Source organism: Alosa pseudoharengus, unplaced genomic scaffold, assembly GCF_046254945.1.
Source record: "Alosa pseudoharengus isolate Yale_2024_CS ecotype anadromous, Long Island Sound unplaced genomic scaffold, YU_APseudo_1.1 YU_APseudo_1.1_scf_14, whole genome shotgun sequence".
Taxonomy (NCBI): domain Eukaryota; kingdom Metazoa; phylum Chordata; class Actinopteri; order Clupeiformes; family Clupeidae; genus Alosa; species Alosa pseudoharengus.
This window is the reverse complement of record NW_027468609.1, coordinates 11,005,133-11,028,660: the sequence shown is the minus strand read 5'-3', so window position 1 is coordinate 11,028,660 and position 23,528 is coordinate 11,005,133. Positions and strand designations below refer to the sequence as shown.

Below are 23,528 nucleotides of genomic sequence, written 5' to 3'. Positions count from 1 at the left end.
AGTAGTAGAGTTTTAAGTCACAGACTATGATTTTGCAATGACTAGGGATCTTGCAGGGTCACTATTTACAAGACTGCAACATGATTCCTTTAAATTATTACCCATTGTGCAATAGATAAACAGGAACTGAAAATTATAGCCTACTAAACTCAAAGTCGTATTTTCATGTTTCTGCAGCATTGTTTCATGCGTGACATCCTTAACCGATATAGTTTTGTTCTGTCAAGTGGAAGAGCCGACTAAATATGTATAAGAAATGACAAATATTATAAGAATAACAAATAATTATAGGCTACAGCTTATAATTATACAGTAATACTTGCCTTGCACTACAAGTCCATATTGACAAGTAGCTGTAATGTTATAGTGTGTTATCCTCCACAACCCAACAGCATTCTATTGTAGTATGCTAACATCCACAACCCACTAATGCTTCAAGTGGGATTTGAACTCTCAACCTAAGGATCACCAGTACAAGGCATTATCCCACTGAGCCACTGTCAATCCTACATGTTGGCCAGTCACATTCACATGGTGAAAATGTGTATTGGTAAACACACAAGAAAAACTCCAAGCATGGAGGGGCGATTAGACATTTGTAGAGATGAACACTAATAGATTAAATATAAATATGATAGACTTAATGATGAAGGAAAAATAGTAAACAAAGAAGTTCCACTGAATGTCATAGAGTGTCTCGGCATTCTGATTCTTGGCAACTGATGAGTGTGAATGTTGATTGCCTGATGTCATTCAGGTGCTGTTCAATGGTGTGAATCTTCAATAACCAATAGTATTCGAGCTAGAGCCTAAAGCACTACCGGGGATTCGAACCCTCAACCTAACAAACACCAGCACTAGGCATTATCCCACTGAGCCACTGACAATCCTACATATTGGGTAGTCACATTCACATGGTGAAAATGTGTGTTGGTAAACACACAAGAAAAACTCCAAGTATATATTTGACAATAAAATGAAGGGCTTTCCTGAAAAAATACACCTGAAAACTTTTGGATATTCTGGGGCAAATAGACATTTATAGAGAAGAACAGTAATGGATGAAATATAAATATGATAGACTTAATGATGAAGGAAAAATAGTAAACAAAGAAGTTCCCCTATATGTCATAGAGTGTGTCGGCATTCTGATTCTTGGCAACTAATGAGTGTGAATGTTAATTGTCTGATGTCATTCAGGTGCTGTTCAATAGTGTGAATCTTCAATAACCAATAGCATGTGCATCTTGAGCCTAAAGCTCTAGCAGGATTCGAACTCTCAACCTAACAAACACCAGCACTAGGCATTATCCCACTCTGCCACTGACAATCATACACATTCAGCAGTCACATTCAAATGGTGAAAATGTGTGTTGGTAAACACACAAGAAAAACTCCAAGTACACATTTGACAATAAAATGAAGGGCTTTCCTGAAAGAGTACACCTGAAAACTTTTGGATATTCTGGGGCAAATAGACATTTATAGAGAAGAACAGTAATGGATGAAATATAAATATGATAGACTTAATGATGAAGGAAAAATAGTAAACAAATAAGTTCCCCTATATGTCATAGAGTGTGTCGGCATTCTGATTCTTGGCAACTAATGAGTGTGAATGTTAATTGTCTGATGTCATTCAGGTGCTGTTCAATAGTGTGAATCTTCAATAACCAATAGTATGTGCATCTTGAGCCTAAAGCTCTAGCAGGATTCGAACTCTCAACCTAACAAACACCAGCACTAGGCATTATCCCACTCTGCCACTGACAATCATACACATTCAGCAGTCACATTCAAATGGTGAAAATGTGTGTTGGTAAACACACAAGAAAAACTCCAAGTACACATTTGACAATAAAATGAAGGGCTTTCCTGAAAGAGTACACCTGAAAACTTTTGGATATTCTGGGGCAATTAGACATTTATAGAGAAGAACAGTAATGGATGAAATATAAATATGATAGACTTAATGATGAAGGAAAAATAGTAAACAAAGAAGTTCCCCTATATGTCATAGAGTGTGTCGGCATTCTGATTCTTGGCAACTAATGAGTGTGAATGTTAATTGTCTGATGTCATTTAGGTGCTGTTCAATAGTGTGAATCTTCAATAACCAATAGCATGTGCATCTTGAGCCTAAAGCTCTAGCAGGATTCAAACTCTCAACCTAACAAACACCAGCACTAGGCATTATCCCACTCAGCCACTGACAATCATACACATTGAGCAGTCACATTCAAATGGTGAAAATGTGTGTTGGCAAACACACAACATCAAGAAAATTCCTAGCATACATTTGACAATAGAATTAAGGGCTTTATAAAAAAGAGTACATATCTGAAAATGTGCACTGTTAATGGTATCCACCTAATGATGGTTGTATGGTTGTTATCCAAGAAAAAAAATTACTCATATAGGAATATAGGTGATATAGGAGAAATGGGCTGAGTGGTCGAACTTTATTGGCCTATATCTCTGAAATGGAACAACGTATCCAAATTCTTTTGATAGCTTTTGTGAGGCTTTGTCTAAACATTGTCTGTGAGAATTTTGGTGAAGATTTGATAATTTTTGAAGCCTGTGAAACTTTTTATGATGTTTGGCTTTTCTCTGAAATTGTGGCAAAAGTAAACATTTTTAGAGCATAAGACCAGGGTGAAAAAGATGCATCTGAATGTAGAGATTAATATGATGAAAGAATTTTGAGTCTAGGTGAATCTGGTAAGGAGAAATAAGCGTTTTTGACAAGAGCGCCACCTTTGGGTGCAGTACCCCAAATTTGGGTTATGGGTAGTGGGGGGTACTGGTAACAATACTTGAAAATGTCAAGTTTCTAGGACTTACGGTTTATAGGAATATAGGTGATCTAGGAAAAAAGGCCTAAGTGGTCTAACTTTATTGGCCTATATCTCTGAAATGGAACAAAATATCAAAATTCTGAGCGATAACTTTTGTGAGGCTTGGTCTAAACATTGTCTGTGAGAATTTTGGTGAAGATTCGATTATTTTTGAAGAGTGTGAAACTTTTTATAATGTTTGGCTTTTCCATGAAATTGTGGAAAAAGTAAACATTTGTAGACCATAAGACCAGGGCCAAAAAGATGCATCTGAGTTTAGAGATTAATATTCTGAAAGAATTTTGAGTCTAGGTGAATCTGGTAAGGAGAAATAAGCATAATTAACTTTTTTTTTCAATAGCGCCACCTTTGGGTGCAGTACCCCAAATTTTGGGTTATGGGTAGAGGGGGGTACTGGTAACCATACCTGAAAATTTCAAGAGTTTTGGAGTTACGGTTTAGGCTGCAGTATGATTTTTACAGAATTTTGGCCAAAAAATGAACGGTACAGAAACAATAGGGTTCCTGCAGCTACGCTGCTCGGACCCCTAATAATAGTATGGCATCTTTCATACACAGAATGCAGCCATAGCTTTGGGGCATAGTGGATAAAAGCAGCTTCTCCACATTAGAGGATCTAAGTTTCCTTTGTGGTTGATAATGCATTAAAAGCTCATAGATGTATGAAGGGGCTATGCCATTCAGAGCTTTGTAAGTAATTTGTAAGTAATTAAGGGCGGTGGTAGTGTAGTGGTTAAGGAGCTGGGCTAGCGTGCAGTAGCCTGAAAGTTGTCGGTTCAATTCCCGGCTTCCACCGTTGTGCCCTTGAGCAAGGCACTTAACCCCAAGTTGCTCCGGGAACAATGTGATCCCTTGTAATATAGCTGACATATGTAAGTCACTTTGGTCAAGAAGTGTCTGCTAAATGTAATGTAATTAACATAACCTTAAAATCAATTCTATAGGAAACAGGGAGCCAGTACAGTTCAGCTAATATCCTACAGTGACAATGTTGTATTTATGGTCTGCTGGCTTTAGTAACTGCATTTAAAGCGAAGTCCATAAAGTCAGTCTAGTGTCATTGAGTTGTTTGCACTGAATACAGTCCTCATTTGAGATGAGGATGACCTGAAAGTAAGAACCATTTTTCACTCTCAGTGTGGGTTTTCAGAAAAGTTTCTACCCTTGTGACATGCTGTGCCCCATGTTTAAGTGTATGAGCTCAGTGACTGCAGTACAGCACCTCACCTGATTCCTCCTTCCATATGCCTGTTAAGTCTGGGTCTTGTGACAATCATACTGCTTATCGGCCCAGGTTTCACTCCCTTATGAAGTAAAGAAAATAAACAGTCGCCACTATATTATGCTGCACCTCTATTACTTCTGACTTTGGATCACTATACTTTCTATTAGCAATTTACTAATTTATTGCTACATACATAACCTAACTCTTACATACAGTATGTTTGTCTCAACCCTTACTGCAGTTCTGGGCTTGTGCCACTGTTGTTCAGTCTCTGTGCAGGCATGAACAGGGGGCACAACCTGGATATTGAGCTCTGAATAATGTGCTGTCTGAAAGAGCAGTGCAGCAGTGTGATTACACACTGCTGTGCCAGCTTTGCACGAACACTGACTGGAGGTCATGACGACAGGGTTTGAATCACGAAGCACTATCTGTGTAGAATACATAAAGAGAGATGGATAGATAGATAGACAGATAGATAGATAGATAGATAGATAGTATTTATTGTCCCATAGGGATAATGATTTCCACACAACATTCCATCATGTTCCATAGCACAGCAACATAAAAACACATATAACATGTATGCATGCATGAAACTACAAGCAACTGAGGTGGTGGTGACAATATTACTGCTTGTTCAACAATGTGATGGCGGTGGGGACAATTTTTAAAACTGGCATTAGTCAGTTTAGTGCTCTGTATCTGCGGCCGGATGGAAGTAGTGTAAACAATTGGTTCAGGGGATGGTCTGTGTCAGCTGCTATTGTATGTGCTAGGCGTGTGAGGTTGGATGATGCTTTTGTAGAGTAGGAGCAAGAGGTGGGGGGCAGCAGAGAGGGCTTTTGAGTTTGCATATGACATGTAGTCTTTGTTGTGTGCGTGTCTGGATGGCAGTGACATGTTCCTTGAAGTGGAGTTTGTTGTCTGAGTCCCAGGTATTTTAAACTGATGACCTGTTGACAATTGGACAAAGATTGTCACTGATGTATCCTTTGAAGTGTTTTTGAAGTGAATTTTGTAACTTAAACAGTCGTCAGAACAAATACCACTGAATTAAGATTTGTTCTAGTAAGGTTGCTGGGATAATTTTGTTGACAAGGGGTTTCCAACAAGTCTACTACAATACTACAAAACAATAAGTATGTTGCAATAGAAAGATTTACTGTCAAACAACTTTGCCCCAATTAACAGGGAGACTACAGCCATTTATCAAGTGTCTCAGAAGAATGTGTGTAGGTTACCATTGTCTCTGTGAACATGGTGTTTACATAGTCACGAACATGCTCATGGCCAAATGAAAGCAGTTGTAGTGTAACTATTTTCATTCTGAGAGGCTTGATGAACGCATGCTATGCAGTCATTGAACTGGAACAGACTGCACAATTGAACAGAATACCCAAACCCCTCCCTAAACATTAGCCTACTCTTCTGCATGGACCTGTGACAAGCTGCTCTGACACTGAGAGTACCGGTCAACCTGTCTTTGTTTGAAACTGGTGGACAAGAAGATACAGCATTCATGCATCACATTTGTCATTATTCCAACAATGTTTTAGTATTGTGAAACACCTAAGAACAGCAGTTGACATTAGTCGACACATTAGACCTAAAGTCAGATGGATAGGTTGACCAGCATATCACATAGGACATCGTAGTAATTATACTGTTGGTACTATAACAACATCGCTAAAATGCAGTCTTCATTTCATTGTTTTAATCGTCTGCACGCAAAAATAACAGGCTAAAATACTGATAGCATACAAGTCTAAACTAACTAGGCTAAAGTTACTGATAGTTAACGTTAACGCAGCTAACGTAACGTTATCGCTGGGTGGCATTAGAAAAAGCTACATATACCTGGCTACATACCTTCATAATTATGAATAAAAGAGGAGGCGTAAAACTTAAACCCCTTGTCTAGCAGAGTACTCGGGGCTCTGGACGTCCGTTTGGCTATACGGTGTACATCCGATATGGTAATTTGAGGTAGCTCCTGTAAACACCGGCTATAAAAGGTGGCCATAACTACGCTTTACCGGTAGCTGCTACAGTATCTGACGGCCGGAGTAGTTGATTCCGTTTTGTAGAACCCAAGAATGTTGCGCATAATCCGAATTAAGACTACACATCCTATTCAACTGTTTCCTCTGCCCAAAACTGTTTCAAAATATATTTGCCGATATATTTTTCTAAAAAAAAAATCCCATCCCCTCCGCTAAACTCTAGGAACGCAACCACTAGATGGCGATGAGATTACTTTCCCTCCCTATGGCAGGTGTTCGGGCCACCTGGATCTCAACTGCCAGTCTCAGGCTTTAAGCATACAAACTGGCCCTATTAAGACTACACATCCTGTTCAACTGCTTCCTCTGCCAAAAACTGTTTCAAAATAAAAGTCCTCACTACAATATTTCACTGCTAAACAATGTAAGCCTTTAAACTACTGAACTTTTTAACTGTTCAGCCATTGTAACTGTTACTTGTCATCAACTGTGACTCCTACCCACTGTAGCTAGTTAGCTAAGTTAGCTAAGTAACATGGAGTCTGTCTCAAATGGTGTACTTACGTGAGTACACTTTCGTGTAGTACACTAGCTGCTATGTGCACTGTGTGCTTACTGGCGGAGTTCGCAAATTTTAACAAAATAGTATTTTCTCATATTAAACACTAACTCCGTGCACTTCACGGAAATGACGATCGCAAACATTTTAACATAACTTTATTGGCGTCCTCAACTCGACAGTGACATGATCATACTGTGTCAAAACATGAACCGTTTATGTTATAACTTGCTTGTACCTCCGTAAAGTCTGTTTTCCACTGCTGCTGTTTCAGCTTTCTTAACCGCGATTTCCACGAGTTTGAAAACGCTCCCTCCCCTTCCGCTATTTGGCCAAGATGGCGTCCGTTCATAGACACTAGATGTCGCCTTGACTACTGCTGTTCATTGGAACGAATGCGTCAATCGAGACGCCATCTTGCTTCAGTGATCCACTCCTCTATAATGCATTAGCGTCAATCTGGGCAAAGATCTAGCGAAAATAAAATCACCATAAATCGTCAAAATCTCAAGCAATTATCTAGTTTTTTGGGTTGTTCCAACTGACAGGCATGTATTTATGGTTGAGTCTAGAGAAAACTAAGCTTAAGACGATAATAAAGATACATTTTACCCATCTAGCCCCATAGACTCCCATTCATTCTGCAATAGCTAGCGGCGGCCCCTAGAGGAACAATGAGTAAACTGCAACCAGGTTCGATACAATGAAAGTAAACAGGCTCTTCTAGACAGGCTCTGGTTGAGGCCACATACCCCTCGTCTCGTTTACTCATGTAAGTTGTAATCTCACCAGAAGTTGCTGTAGATCTGTAAAACATTTACCTCTGCTACTACATAGGCTACGCCAGTCGTTACTTTTATAATCATGGGTCAGTGCCATGGGCAAACGAGATGTAGCTGAATTCATAAATGACAAAGCCATGAGAAAGGTGATTTTCTTACATTTCAACAACAAAGAAGCCGATCTGCCATCATTGTGAGAAGTTCCCAAATTTGTCGCTAATTACTAAAAAGGTTTTCTATCGCTGGGGATGGCCAAACGTCGCTAAATAGGTAACGCTGACAATACAGGGGAACTAGTTTAGCGCTTCAGATCCCTGTACAAAGATGGCGGCGGTGTTGACGCATGCTGAGAAGCAGAAGGCGACATCAGTGTATATATCTATGGCGTCCGTTAAGCAGGGCCGCGTTTGGGCATTGGGCAAAGGGGCTGCTGCCCCGGGCCCCGGCCACTAGGGGGCCCCGGCGCGGGACATTTAAAAAAGAAAACAAGTGTCTTATCGTCACCTGTCTTTGCCCGTATCAATGCATGCTATCACAGACAACAATGGGTTCGCATGAGACAATTAGTAAATATGAAAGCGGATCTCGAAAAAAGAGAGAGCTTCAGCCAGACGTTCTCAGTAAGGCGCGCCAAAACCATGGCCGTACGCGCTGTGCGTATCAGCCAGGCTACTCAACAACGAGACAGAATTTCCCCTGTGTGCGTGTATTCACACCAAATTGGCCTAGGCTACCATAACTTCTCAACTCTGCACAGTAGCCTATTCCATTAACTGCATGCCAGTAGGCTATACAATTTTCTGTAAAGTAAAGTTTGTAACGTTATCAAAATCAACTTAATGCAGAACTATGCACGCGCGCACCTTTTGTTTGAGCAGGAGAGATATACAGGCATGCTACAGAAGTTGTAGGCTAGCTTGTTGTTTTCTATCAGCACACACAATGGTATAAGCTAATTCATTAACTCAAGACTCATCATGGATATAACAAGTTTTTTAAACAACGAAAACAGAAAGGATGGCGACAGCAAAGCGAGAGGAGTTATTTCAAATGGGCAAGCCGCAAGCACAAGGTAGGCAAGATTATTGCTTGTCAAAACGTTAGGCTAGCATTACCACTGTTTAAAGCCATACGTGAACGTAGCCTTCGCTAGAACAAAACTAGGTAACTTTAGCCTTTATAGGGCTTTACAAAGTTGTCCAAATAAATAGGTCGTTGTTAGGCGTTGTTGTTATAAAGATATTGCATGTGGATGTTATTAGCCTACTACAGTATGTAGGCTACTTTTTAACTGACCAATGCAGGAACCTAACCGGGACAAATATTATCAAAGCGTTGAAAGTTAGGTGGGTGTGTGCGTACCATCGCATTCATTCCTGCAGGTGACCTGTCCACTTTTTTCAAAACGAGGATCAAAATAGGGTTAAGTCCACGTCTAGGCATACTATCGCTGTCCCTGACAACGTTACCGTTATCGGCTGCGACACCCCCCTTGTTTGTATTTTATGTGGTTGGGCTGTGTGTGTGCGCTAGACTGCATGTTTCAATGTAGCCTATTTGACGTCGTGGCTGGCTATACTAGGGCTGCGTGTTACAGTGTATTACAGACAGCGTGTTACAATGCATCATGATGTGGCTGTGTGCGTGCGCGCAAAACTCTAGGCTACAATGTTTCATGAGTTCAGAGTTCGGGAGTTGCACATTTTAGTCTGACCAGGGTACCACTGGCAGTTTTCAAGCCTTAGTTGAAGTAATTGATGGTAATAATGTAATATTTCATGGTTGATTTTTGTGTGTGCATTGCCCCATGTTTGTAGGCTACTTGTTTTTTGTATGTTGGTACAATTGTATGTTGGTTATACGGTTCCACAATATAAATGCAAATTTAATTTTTACATTATGTCTGTCATAATTTAATTGCCTCTCTCTCTCTCTGTCTTATGTATATTAATAATAATAATAATAGTAATATATATTGAAGGGGAGGCCTCTGCCCCGGGCCCCAGATGAGCCTGGCCCTGCCGTTAAGGGCAAAAAGTGTCCAGCGTTGCACACTCAGCTTTTTGACCGTTATGAGTGCACCATCCAGGAACTTGCAGCGCTCTTCGTTTTGTTGGAATTGTCAGTGTGAACACCCTCATGCACTCAAATGAGGTATTGTAAGTGCAGAAGTACGCAATTTGAGACAGAGTCATGGTTAACATAGTTAGCATGTTAGCATGCTAGTTAGCATTTTTAGCAAAACTACTAAAAATGATTAGCTAAGTTAGCTAAGTAACATGGTTAGCATAGTTAGCATGCTAGCATGTTAGCATGCTAGTTAGCATTTTTAACAAAACTGCTAAAAATGATTAGCTAAGTTAGCTAAGTAACATGGTTAGCATAGTTAGCATGTTACCATGCTAGTTAGCAGAGTTAGCATAACTGCTAAAAATGATTAGCTGGGTTAGCTAAGTAACATGGTTAACATAGTTAGCATGTTAGCATGCTAGTTAGAATAGTTAGCATACCTACTAAAAATGATTAGCTAAGTTAGCTAAATCACATGGTTAGCATACTTAACATGTTAACATGCTATTTAGCATAGTTAGCATACCTACTAAAATGATTAGCTAGGTAAGCTAAATCACATGGTTAGTATACTTAACATGTTAACATGCTATTTAGCATAGTTAGCATACCTACTAAAAATGATTAGCTAGGTAAGCTAAGTCACATGGTTAACATAGTTAGCATGTTAGCATTGCTAACATGTTAGTTAGCATAACTACTAAATATGAAAACATTAGCTAAGTTAACTAAGTTAAGTAACTTGGTTAACATTATTATCTTTGATAACATAGTTAGCATAACTGCTAGCAAACATTAGAGCCATTCCAACTGTCAGTTATCGTCAATTATCTACCTAAATAATTTAACCATTTAAATTATCCACCTATTTAACCGTTCAATCATTCCAACTATATTAAACCTTATCTACCAAGCAAATCATTTAACTATATAAACTATCCACCTATTTAACTGTTCAGTCATTCCAACTATATTAAACCTCATCTACCTAGCAACCAATATAGTTTGTTTTTACTCTGTATGATATTTTACATCATATTTTGTGCATTTTCATGCACTGTATTTCCTTCAGGAAATGCTTTTCTAGTTATATCTAGATATTGTAGTACTTTTTTATATCAGTCTTTGAAAACTGAAAAAAAAATGTTGATGTCGAAAAAATAATTTTCGAGAATGAGGATTAAATACTGGACATAGATTAAATAGCCTATTGCTGTTTTTCCTTTGTCTCCCTCACATTTTCATCTGTTCTTACGAGTAGTAAACAAAACCATATGATTTACTTAATGTTATACAAGAACAGAATAGAATTGGACAGAATTAAGTTCAGACTTGAGTTCGGTATTTTGGGTCCGGCCCTCCTCAACAGTCCCAGTTTGTCATGTGGCCCCTTGGGGAAATTAGTTGCCCACCCCTGGTATAGGTCTACGTCCCGTAGTAGGCTAGCCTATATTTACAGTGCATGAAAATGCACTGTTCTGTTATCCGAAGTCTTCTTCTTCTTCTTCTTCTTCTTCTTCCCACCAAATTTCTGCGTCCAATTCAGCTTAAACCGTTTAACGTAGAAACTTCGTTCAAACTTTGTAACGTAGGTCTTGAAAAGGACACTTGAGGAATGTATTTTTCACTTTTGTAAACTTTATACTTTTTGAGATATTAACAAAAAACAAGATTATTTTTCCCCATAGACTTTATATTAGCACTATGACATCACAATGGACTAATTAACTTGATTTGCACCTGTATCAACTTCCAGCTGCTCAACTAGGACCCATCAAAGGGCCAGTTAAACTGATTGCACCTGTATCAACTGCTTTCTGCTTAACTAGGCCAACTCTCTGTGTCTCTCCATTCTACAAGGATATAAGGCACATTCCATCCAACTTTCTATCCATTCATCCTCTTCAAACCATTCACTCATCCACCCATTAAACTATCCATCAACATCCATTAAACAATCTGCCTAGCAACATCCATTCAACTTTCTGTCTATCAACATCCATTACACTATCTACATTCAACTTGTAAACTATTGTCTCAGGCTTTAAGCATACAATCTGGCTCTCTTAAGACTACTATTTCCTCTGCCCAACTGTTTCAAAATAAATGTCCTCACTACAATAATTCACTATTAAATAATTTAACTATTTAAACTACTCAACTATTTAACTGTTCAGCCATTTCAACTGTCAGTTGTTATCAACTATGACTCCTGCCAACTGTTTCAAAATAAAAGTTTTCCTAAAAAATCAGTCACAAAAAATTTCCTCGAAATTACATTTTCTAGTTGACTTTGTTGCTTTCATGGGAGCCAGTCCTATGGGAGCTCGGCTCCCTCTGGCTCCCACGTAATTCGAGCCCTGGTCCTGAAGGACTTCAATTCAGTCGGAGGTTTAGATTACAATCACAGCCGTAACTTTAATCCTCTTTAAAAAGTATGCCTGTTAGTCTATATTATTTCTTGAAATCTAAGGACTATAATGAGCTGGTAAGATTAGGTGTGTGTGGGTCAGTAAGCGCTTTAAAGTTTTATTGTGTTCGATTTTTTCCATGGCCTAGCCAGTCACATCATGCTTGAGATAGGCTACTCTTTGTGACTGGTCTATCATGTCCACTTGAAAACGGCAGTGTGAATGACATGCAATGATGCTAAGCGTTCCGAGTTGGAGTGACACGTCTTTGTGTCTGTTGGAGCTGCTGCCACCAACACGAACAAGTACGCACAGAACACCCCCCCCCCCTCCCCATCCCTCTCTCCCTGCAACTGGACCGCTATTTAAACACGTTTGCCTCCTGTACTTATACGTTCATCTGCTCAGTACGAATGAGGGAGAGTGTAAGCTAATAGTCCTTGAATATGATGATTTTTCCAGTCATTGCCTTTTCAATCATTCGTCTAGCAACGTCTACCGGTGAGTGATGAATAATAACACTTATTGATGCAAATCTGGTCTTATTCATAATTGTATGTAGCCTATTCAGGTAACGCATTGTTGGATGAAAACGTTTTATTTATTTGTTTTAGTTTTTAATAACACACTGAGTTAAAACAATTAATCAGTCATATTGTATATACTGTCATACATTGATTTTATATACTGTCCCATCCTTAGATTTTTGCTATGACGAGGGATACTGTGGTAAGTAGCTGACCTGACAAAAGGCATGCTTCCTTTGAGTGAGGAGGCCCGAATGATTACAGTGTTACCATCATCAATTCTACCAGGTCGTTTCAAGTATTTAGTTTGTAGGCATAATGCTTATGTTGTGATTTAGTATGATGTACTATTGTAAAGTACTGAAAGGTGCTATTATAAATCAAATGTAGCTTGTTGTTATGAATTGAGTACTGTATGTGCAGTGAAATGCAGACGTGTGGGAAACTAGTTTATGAGTCTTTACTGTGTCCATATCCCATGAGACCCGTATGCATGGGGAGACTTCTTCCCTACCTGTCACCCTCTGTTGGAGTCTCACCACTCGCCCATTGACCTGAACTACGATGTGACCAGAGACGATGCTCTGGAACCGCTGCATCTGGAGGGCTTTGACTCAGTACAGAAAGGGCAGTGGAGGCTACGCAATGATGGACACACAGGTGAGGGGACAGGACATACACACACACATACACACACAGGTGAGAGGACAGGAAACACACACACACACACACACACAGGTGAGAGGACAGGAAACACACACACACACACACACACACACACACACACACACAGGTGAGAGGACAGGAAACACACACACACACACACACACACACACAGGTGAGAGGACAGGAAACACACACACACACACACACACACACAGGTGAGAGGACAGTGGTGACTGGCACGGCAGAGAGGAGGGGACAGTCCACTCAGTGGGCAGCTCTGTCTCTCTCTCTCTCTCTCTCTCTCTTTCTCTCTCTCTCTTTCTCTCTCTTGTCACTAATTTTGTCTATAGTGTTGCTGTGTTATTGTATTTTTTTTTGTGTGATGTTCTTTCTTGTCCTGCCCTGTTGTGTCATATTGTGTCCTGTGCAGTGTTTTGCTGTGTGGTATTGTATTGTGTGTGGTGTTGTGTGTTGTTGTCTTATATTGTGCTGTGTGGTGTTGTGTGTTGTGTTGTCTTATATTGTGTTGTGTGGTGTTGTGTTGTCTTATATTGTGTTGTGTTGTGTGGTGTGTGTGTGTGTGTGGTGTGAGTTGTTTTGTGTTGTTGTCTTATATTGTGTTGTGTGGTGTGTTGTCTTATATTGTGTTGTGTGTTGTGTTGTGTTGTTGTGTGTTTGTTGTGTGTTGTTGTCTTATATTGTGTTGTGTGTTGTGTTGTGTTGTGTGTTGTTGTGTTGTGTTGTCTTATATTATGTTGTGTTGTGTTGTGTTGTCTTATATTATGTTGTGTTGTGTGTTGTTGTGTTGTGTTGTCTTATATTATGTTGTGTTGTGTGTTGTTGTGTTGTGTTGTTGTTGTTGTTGTTGTTGTGTTATCTTATATTGTGTTGTGTGGTATGTGGTGTTGTGTGTTGACTTATATTGTGTGGTGTGTGTTGTGTGGTGTGTGTGTGTGTGTTGTTGTCTCATGTTGTGTTGTTGTGTGGTGTGTGTGTGTGTGTTGTTGTCTTATATTGTGTTGTGTGGTGTGTGTGTGTGTGGTGTTGTTGTGTGTTGTCTTATATTGTGTGGTGTGTGTTGTGTTGTGTGTGTGTGTGCGTTGTTGTCTCATATTGTGTTGTGTGGTGTGTGTGTGTGTGTGTGTGTGTGTGTGTGTGTGTGTGTGTGTGGTGTGTTGTCTTATATGTATGTGTGTTGTGTGGTTGCGTTGCGTAGTGGTCCTGGAGGTGGGCAGTGGGATGACGGTAAGTGGGGGGGGACTCCCCGGCACGTACAGCACCCTCCAGCTGCACTTCCACTGGGGCAGCCTGGCCACCAACGGCTCAGAGCACACCATACACTCACACAGATTCCCCATGGAGGTGAGGATAACACACACACACACACACACACACACACCATACACACACACACCATACACACACACCATACACTCACACATCATACACACACACACACCATACACTCACACAGATTCCCCATGGAGGTGAGGATAACACACACACACACACACACACACACACACCATACACACACACACCATACACACACACCATACACTCACACATCATACACACACACACACCATACACTCACACCGATTCCCCATGGAGGTGAGGATAACACACACACACACACACAACATACACACACACCATACACTCACACAGATTCCCCATGGAGGTAAGAATAACACACACACACACACACGCACGCACCATACACACACACCATACACTCACACACACACACCATACACTCACACAGATTCCCCATGGAGGTGAGGATAACACACACACACATACACACACACATACACCATACACACACACACACCATACACACATACACACACACCATACACTCACACAGATTCCCCATGGAGGTGAGGATAACACACACACACATACACACACACATACACCATACACACACACACACACCATACACACACACACCATACACTCACACCGATTCTGCATGGAGGTGAGGATACACACACACACACACTCACACCATACACTCACACAGATTCCCCATGGAGGTGAGGATAACACACACACACACACACACACACCATACACACACACACACACACACACACACCATACACACACACCATACACTCACACAGATTCCCCATGAAGGTGAGGATAACACACACACACACACACACACACACACCACACACACACACCATATACTCACACCATACACTCACACAGATTCCCCATGGAGGTGAGGATAACACACACACACACACACACACACACCATACACACACACACACCATACACACACACCATGCACTCACACAGATTCCCCATGGAGGTGAGGATAACACACACACACACACACACACACACACACACACCATACGCACACACTATACACACACACAGATTCCCCATGAAGGTGAGGATAACACACACACACACACACACACACACACACACACACACCATACGCACACACTATACACACACACAGATTCCCCATGAAGGTGAGGATAACACACACACACACACACACACACACACACCACACACACACACCATACACTCACACCATACACTCACACAGATTCCCCATGGAGATAAGAATAACACACACACACACGCACGCACCATACACACACACCATACACTCACACCATACACTCACACAGATTCGCCATGTAGGTAAGAATAACACAAACACACACACGCACCATACACACACACCATACACACACACACACACACACACCATACACACACACCATACACTCACACAGATTCCCCATGGAGGTGAGGATAACACACACACACACACACCATATACTCACAGTGAGAGTGAGATGTGTTTCTATGACTTCTGCTTAATGTCCTATTCATGTCCACAGATGCACATAGTAAATATGAAGTCCACTCATCCAAATCTGACCTCTGCCATGGAGGACCCAACAGGCCTTGCAGTCCTAGCTGTGTTTATTGATGTGAGTGTGTGTGTGTCCAACACAATGGAACGCACATTCAGTACAGGCCGAGAGCGCAGATGGCCTCTTTAGCATCGCTGTGCTGTGACCATTTCAGGTGTCCTACGCTGAGAGTGTGAGCTTCAGCCCCATCACCAAGGCCTTGACATCAGTGGCACATAAAGGTGGGTAGAGGTGCGTGCGTGCGTGCGTGACCATCAGCTCAAGGGTACAATGGTGGTAGTTGGGAAGTGGACCCAGTAGTAGTTGTGGCAACATGGCGATATGTTGGAACTGAATGCCAGTTGATTCAATAGCAGATCCTGTAGCAGATTTCAAGTAAAGGCACCCTTAACAAGATTTGCTCTCAGGGTCCCCCTCTGGTTGAGAAGTGCAATAACAAACAAACTTAAAGGAGAATTCCGGTGTGATTTTGACCTAAAGTGTTTTGAAACATGATACCGAGTGTGAACGTATGTCTCATAGCCCATCTCGGCTTGTCCCCTGCACTCCGAAATCTGGCGCTAGTTAGCCGATGCTACCAACAAGGCGGTCAATGGTTGTGCCTCGGCATCGGCATAGCCATGCAAATAAATCACTGTTTTACACCATTTACGAGGCTCAATGTATCTCCACACTTCATTGGCAGACTTCCAAGGGCCCTGACATTTAAAACGAGACATTGAGAACTTTGAAAAAGCACTGGTAGTTTACTTACAAGACGATATATACAGACAGTATCTTCTCGAAGTTTAGCGTTTGCAGCCATCTTGAATTTAGTCACGATAAGTCGAGCGACGAGTAAGAATGAACAGGTATGATAAGGGATCAGATTCCAAAAATAATTCCGTGGAAATGCATGGATTCCAGTTGCTGCTACTGGAAGAAACTGTAATCCATGCATTTCCACAGAATTATTTTTGGAATCTGATCCCTTATCATACCTGTTCATTCTTACTCGTCGCTCGACTTATCGTGACTAAATTCAAGATGGCTGCAAACGCTAAACTTCGAGAAGATACTGTCTGTATAAATCGTCTTGTAAGTAAACTACCAGTGCTTTTTCAAAGTTCTCAATGTCTCGTTTTAAATCTCAGGGCCCTTGGAAGTCTACCAATGAAGTGTGGAGATACATTGAGCCTCGTAAATGGTGTAAAACAGTGATTTATTTGCATGGCTATGCCGATGCCGAGGCACAACCATTGACCGCCTTGTTGGTAGCATCGGCTAACTAGCGCCAGATTTCGGAGTGCAGGGGACAAGCCGAGATGGGCTATGAGACATACGTTCACACTCGGTATCATGTTTCAAAACACTTTAGGTCAAAATCACACCGGAATTCTCCTTTAATATGCCTCTTTTGCAACAAAGTATGCATGATATAGAAGGACTGCACTGACAGCAGTCTGTAGAAAAGAGCTCTGAATTTCTGTAGCATAGCAGCTTATTTGCATTTCGATTCTGGAGTTGGGGGGGCAGTTTCCCACCCGAAACTAGGAAGTTGCTAGGTCTGTCATCGCCTACAGAGGGCCGGTCAGACAATGGCAGAAGTTCCGTATGTAATGATATGAAGTTATGTACCATCAAAATGATTTTGGAAACGTTATGTTAAGGTCAACAATCTGTTAAGAGTGCCTCTAAGGTCAAAAAACTTTTAGGAGTGCCTTTAAGGTTCTTATTCCACCTGTTTGGCCATGCTGACATAGTAGAATTGAGACTCATAGAAATTGAAGGCTCATTTGCTGGGCTCCCTCTTCTGTTGGGCAGGGTTAGGGTCACACCTGGGTGGCCTTATTGACCCAGTAAGTGGAGTCGTAGTGTTAGAGCGATGAGTGGTAGAAAATGGCAGTTTTTTTGTCCCTCAATCTCTTCTCTAGTATAGAGGTAGGTAAAAACAACAAGTATTTGGCAGACGCTTTCATCCAAAGAAACTAAGCTGTGTTTTGGCTGACCACGCGTAAAATGGTGATGCTAACCATGCTAAGGCTATGTTACAGGGGAGAATGTTCGACCTTGATGACCTTAGTGACCTTGAGAGTAGAGTAGAAACATAGATATTAGATAGCTAGATACCGCAATGTCCGTCGAGTTCTATTAGCTGGCATACGTGAACGCGGCCGCCATATTGCTGGAGGCAAACACCGTTACTGTCTATGGGCAATCACAGACACCTGTGAGTCACATGCTCCTGCATTGGCGTCCAGTGATCGTTGCCCCCACCAAGATAGCGGCGCTGTTTACGTACGTTCTGGAGCCCAATGCGGTATCTAGCTTTCTTATATCCAGGGATGGATTACTGCCCGGGGGCCCAAGGGGTCAGGGGGCCCTGAAGCCCAAGCCTTTGCATGGAATCACTGCCTCAATATCAACAAATCAGGATGCAGGCTATGAATCTGATTGAATTTAGTATTGGCCATCCCCAAAATGCACCAGAATACAGGAAATCACATCAAACAAATTAAAAATGTTCTTGGGGAGGACCCCCAAACCCCCCTCCCCACATATGTGACAATTAGTGGGGGGCCCTTAATACATCTGGGCCCAGGGGCCCAAAAGTTCATAATCCGCCCATGCTCATATCTATGAGCAGAACGGCTAGAACAGTAGCAAAGCAGTGCTTGATGGGAATTGAAAGCTGGTTGGTCTCCTCCACAGGATAAGGATAGGGTTTGTTTTTGGCCCTACACTACACACATGACTTTGACGACCTTGAAAGTAGTTAGTTCTGTTGTTCCTCGTTGGTGGAACACACTGCCAGTTCCCACAAGGACAGGGACATCCCTCTCCATCTTCAAAACACTCCTGAAGACCCAGCTCTTTAGAGAACATCTCCTCTCATAGCAACACTTACAACAAGTGTTGCTGATCCTAGCACTCACCAGCCGTCTTGAACTGACGCTCAACTGTTTAAAAACAGCACTCACTGATGCACTTATTCTTACTGTACTCTACCGTTTTTAAATTGTCCTAAAATTGTTGAGAGAATTGCTTTAAAACTTAAACTGTTCACCATGTTGTTAGTCGCTTTGGTTAAAAATGCATCAGCCAAATGTAATGTAATGTAATGTAAAAGTACAGTACAGCAATAAGGGAAGAAAAGGTACATTTTACTCAGGTCAGAGTCGTGATTGGTGATAGGTTGGACTCTCTCCTCAGGTTAGAGTCGTGATTGGTGATAGGTTGGTCTCTCTCCTCAGGCCAGAGTCATGATTGGTTATAGGTTGGACTCTCTCCTCAGGTCAGAGTTGTAATTGGTGATAGGTTGGTCTCTCTCCTCAGGTCAGAGTCGTGATTGGTGATTGGTTGGACTCTCTCCTCAGGTCAGAGTCATGATTGGTTATAGGTTGGTCTCTCTCCTCAGGTCAGAGTTGTAATTGGTGATAGGTTGGTCTCTCTCCTCAGGTCAGAGTCGTGATTGGTGATGGGTTGGTCTCTCTCCTCAGGTCAGAGTTGTGATTGGTGATAGGTTGGTCTCTCTCCTCAGGTCAGAGTGCCGTTGTCAGACCGTTCCCTCTGGCCAATCTGCTCCCTCAGGACCACCTGGGCCTCTACTACCGTTACCATGGCAGCCTGACCACCCCGCCCTGCTTACAGGTGGTGCTGTGGACCGTATATGAGGTTCCAATTATCATCTCTTGGTCTCAGGTAGTGCCTCCACATAGAAACAAACAAACACTCACACACACACACATATATACATGCACAAACAACAAACAAACACACACACACAGACACACACACTCCCTATAGCGGTCAGTAGGTCTGGGTGTTTGATCTCGATATGCTGAAGAGAAATGGTGATATATGATATGATACAATATAATAGTCTCATCAAATAATGTTATACAGAGCTATACACCTCATTCTGATGTAATAATTACACATCTTATTAGTTGCATTCAATAAAAAAAAATGGTGCTCACAGCTCTGCAAATAATGACCATGGGTTCATTTTTGAAACATGTATTCAGTTCTGTCTTGGTTTTGTCAGTTGGTGGCTCCTTGATCTGCTCGGTGTGGTGATGTACTAGGGCACACATAGGAACTATGTCTGTAGTCCTACATAACCATGTGTGTTAGTTGATGGTCTTCAGTCACTGTGATGAAGCTCATCTCTCTGGCAATTTTTGTTTCCTCAGTACGAGCAGTTTGCGGTTGGAGTTTTCTCCACAGAAGAGGAGGCCGACCAGGACGTCCTTCTCCAGAACAACTTCAGGCACGTGCACCCCACCTACAGTCGCCGGGTCCTCGCCTCCAGGGAGGCCCATCTCCTCGGGGCGGCCTGCCCAGCAGCACCTCCTCACTCTGGGGTTCTCCTGCTTCCCCTCCTGCCTCTGCTCCTCAGCCACCTAGAGCCTACCTCCTGACCAGCCCTGGGCCACAGAGAGGCTCCCCAGACGCAGGCCAACTCCGTACCGGGTTTGGACCGGACACACATCACCTTGAAGGCAGTGAGGGGGCAGGGCTATGACTGAACTGTGACAAAGGGGTTGTTTCCATGGATACCATACACATCACGCACAAGCAGCTGACACTGGAATGCATCTGGTTTTGATCTAAATCTGATCTGGATCCTGATATTTACATGATCTGGTTCCGATCTAGTCCTGATCCATTACATAAACTAGGCCAGACCTGGTCCCGATCTGGTTGTAATTTGGTTGTGTTCTCTACCTGATCTGAGTCAGCTTCTCTCTGGAGTGCATGGGTCTGGAGACAAAGAAGCCCATTGGTACATAAACCGTCACGGCCAGGGTGACCGTGAAGCCAGGATGACCGTGGAGTCAGGGTGACCGTGAAGCCAGGATGACTGTGACGCCAGAGTAAAGACCACAGAACCCTTACAAGAAGCATGACATAACTTAGCTGCTTGATTTTAGGTCGGCTTTGTTTAGAATGAACAAACTTGAATAAACAAATGATGAAGGTAACACAATGAGTCCTAGTTTCACAAATTGTGGTTGATGGCAGAATCATTTCAATCATTAAATTTGTGCAGTTTGCATCAGACATGAACCTTTGAGCCATTCCAAAAGGAATTACAGGGGGAGGAAAGACCAATTTATTCATAACTGTAGTGGGGAGTGTGCAATCAACTTTCTTATCTTGTTATCTTTCTCTCCCCTCCCCACTACACACACACACACACACACACAGAACAGGCATCTCCATGACGGCAATGCCACTCATGTCCTGTCACTGACAAAGTCTATCTCTCTCATACACACACGCACTCTCTCTTTAACAAAGCGCTGTTTGTCTCCTGTGCAGGCCATTAAGGCTTCACCCTGGCTGAGCTCACACAGGAGTCTACAGAGGACACTCACCCACAGCATTTCTCTCTCTCTCTCTCTCTCCCATCCCTCTTTTCCTGTCTCTCACTCTTTCTTTTCAGCATCGATCACCCCCCCCCCATCCCCCCTCCCTCTGGTCACACGCTCGTTAGAGCAAGGCGCAGTGTCTGCTTTTGTCCTCTACGGCAAGGCCGAGCTGAAGAGCTCCATTGTGCTGGACACACGTGACCTGGCAGAGATGCATTGTGTAAATGAGCTAGTTAACTCCTCCTTGGCATGACACCTTCATGTGATACAAATGCACAAAATAAAGTCAAATCAGCACTAATAGTAAGCCCTGTTTGTGCTCTCAAATCTAGCAATAACTACCTGACACACAGGACAACCCTCACAGTTGGTAGAGAACTGGTGACTTTTGGAAATCTAGTTTGTGGTGTTCTTTTGTGAAAAGGTCCCTTATTTGAGTGAGTTGGTCCATCCCAAACCAGAACTACACAGTGGCAATGAAATGTGTGTCCATCTGTTATTTACATAACCATCTATTTACCTTACCCCTTAAAGGTGTGGGTTTTACATAAGATTCTGTTCCGCAACAATTGAAGGTTCTAAAATTCTATGTTGAATTCAATGAACCCAGATATTCTTTAAAACGTTCATTTTCCAACATTCTCATCACACCAGTGTGACGGTACACCCTGAGGATACCTAAACTAGCTGGTCACTTCTAAAAGCTGAACTCAAAGAGGTGGCAAATAGGTCACTTCTAAAAGCTGAACTCAAAGAGGTGGCAAATTGTTGCATACAGGAAGAAACATAGACACACCCATTCTTCTGGAAAAAATGACTTTATTTTTCATGATTTTTTTTCTGGCGATAAACTTGATGGTGTAATAAATAGACCAGGGGATAGGAGGGGAAGCCGCCCAGTCCCCCTGGCCAATTCTGCATCATAATGCTCTGGTTTCCCACACTGCAAACAAGTCTTCATAGAATTTACAACCCAAAATAAAAAATAAAGCTTGACACAAGCTGAAATGACTGCCTGCAGCTCTGTGCTGTTCCTTCGCTGTCTCTCCCTCACACACACACACACACACACACACACACACATACATATACACACTCACACACACCAACACGTCTCTGAGCTGTATCTCTGCAGCACATCCTCAAGAACAAAAAAATATATATATTTATATTCACAGTTAAAGTATTTACACTTTAAGATTAGAAAGAAAACAAAAACAAAACAACAAATGGGGCCGAAAGAAGACGTTTCTACAAGAAACAATCTTTCAGAGGGAAGGTTTCCAGATCTGGTGTTCTGTACAAGATGAACCTTTTGTTTTGTCTTCTTCAAACGTTCAGTGAATCCACCCCTCTTTGTCTTCTTCTCTTAATGATCCCTGAAAATATGATTTATTTATTTAGATTTTTTTTTGTTTTGTTTCTTTTTTTAAATACACCATCTCTTTTTTGATTTTCTTCATAAAAAAAGGAAGGCTATGTCGTCATCACCTGCAGTCCCTCCGTCAGGTTAAAAAGAAAGAAAAAAAAGCCTCATGTCTTCTATACAAACATTCCTATCCTGTACAATATAAACATTACTGGTCTTTTTTGTGTGAACTTAGCAACCCTCCAACCCTACCCTGTGAGAGGGAAGGAGGGGGTTATAAGTGGACCCTACCCTGTGAGAGGGTAGGAGGAGGGGGGTTATAAGTGGACCCTACCCTGTGAGAGGGTAGGAGGAGGGGGGTTATAAGTGGACCCTACCCTGTGAGAGGGAAGGAGGGGGGTTATAAGTGGACTCTGGATTGACTGGGGCTGACTGGGACACAAGTGCCATACGGGCCTCTAGTGCAATCATAAAGGGGGGGGGGCATAAGGGCAATAAGCAAACACTCTGAGTGGCAACAAGCACAGGAAGTAAGTGTGTGGAGGTGGCAGAGGGCTGGGAGTTTCACACACACACACACACAACCTCTGAATGTGCGGTTGAATGTAAGATAGTGGGAGAACCCACAAGAACACTGCTAATCATGAACAGGATACACACACACACACACACACACAGGTGAGACTCAGTGACTGTACTGTCTTCACGGGGCATATTTGGCAATCCCTGCTACACAAATGTACTGTGAGCTTAACTCAAAACACACACACACAC

At 42.1% G+C, this 23,528-nt stretch overlaps 1 protein-coding gene across 1 annotated transcript; it reads left to right on the top strand.

Annotated features, from left to right (window-relative positions):
* The first annotated feature begins 4,607 nt into the window (after positions 1 to 4,607).
* On the top strand, positions 4,608 to 20,726 carry car15 (carbonic anhydrase 15). Its single transcript, XM_076283195.1, has 8 exons — positions 4,608 to 4,740; positions 12,617 to 12,643; positions 12,925 to 13,101; positions 14,324 to 14,469; positions 15,993 to 16,085; positions 16,183 to 16,249; positions 19,549 to 19,709; positions 20,204 to 20,726. Exons 1-8 carry the CDS (start codon positions 4,668 to 4,670, stop codon positions 20,429 to 20,431), a joined length of 972 nt encoding a protein of 323 aa, XP_076139310.1. The 5' UTR covers positions 4,608 to 4,667; the 3' UTR covers positions 20,432 to 20,726.
* Positions 20,727 to 23,528: the final 2,802 nt, after the last annotated feature.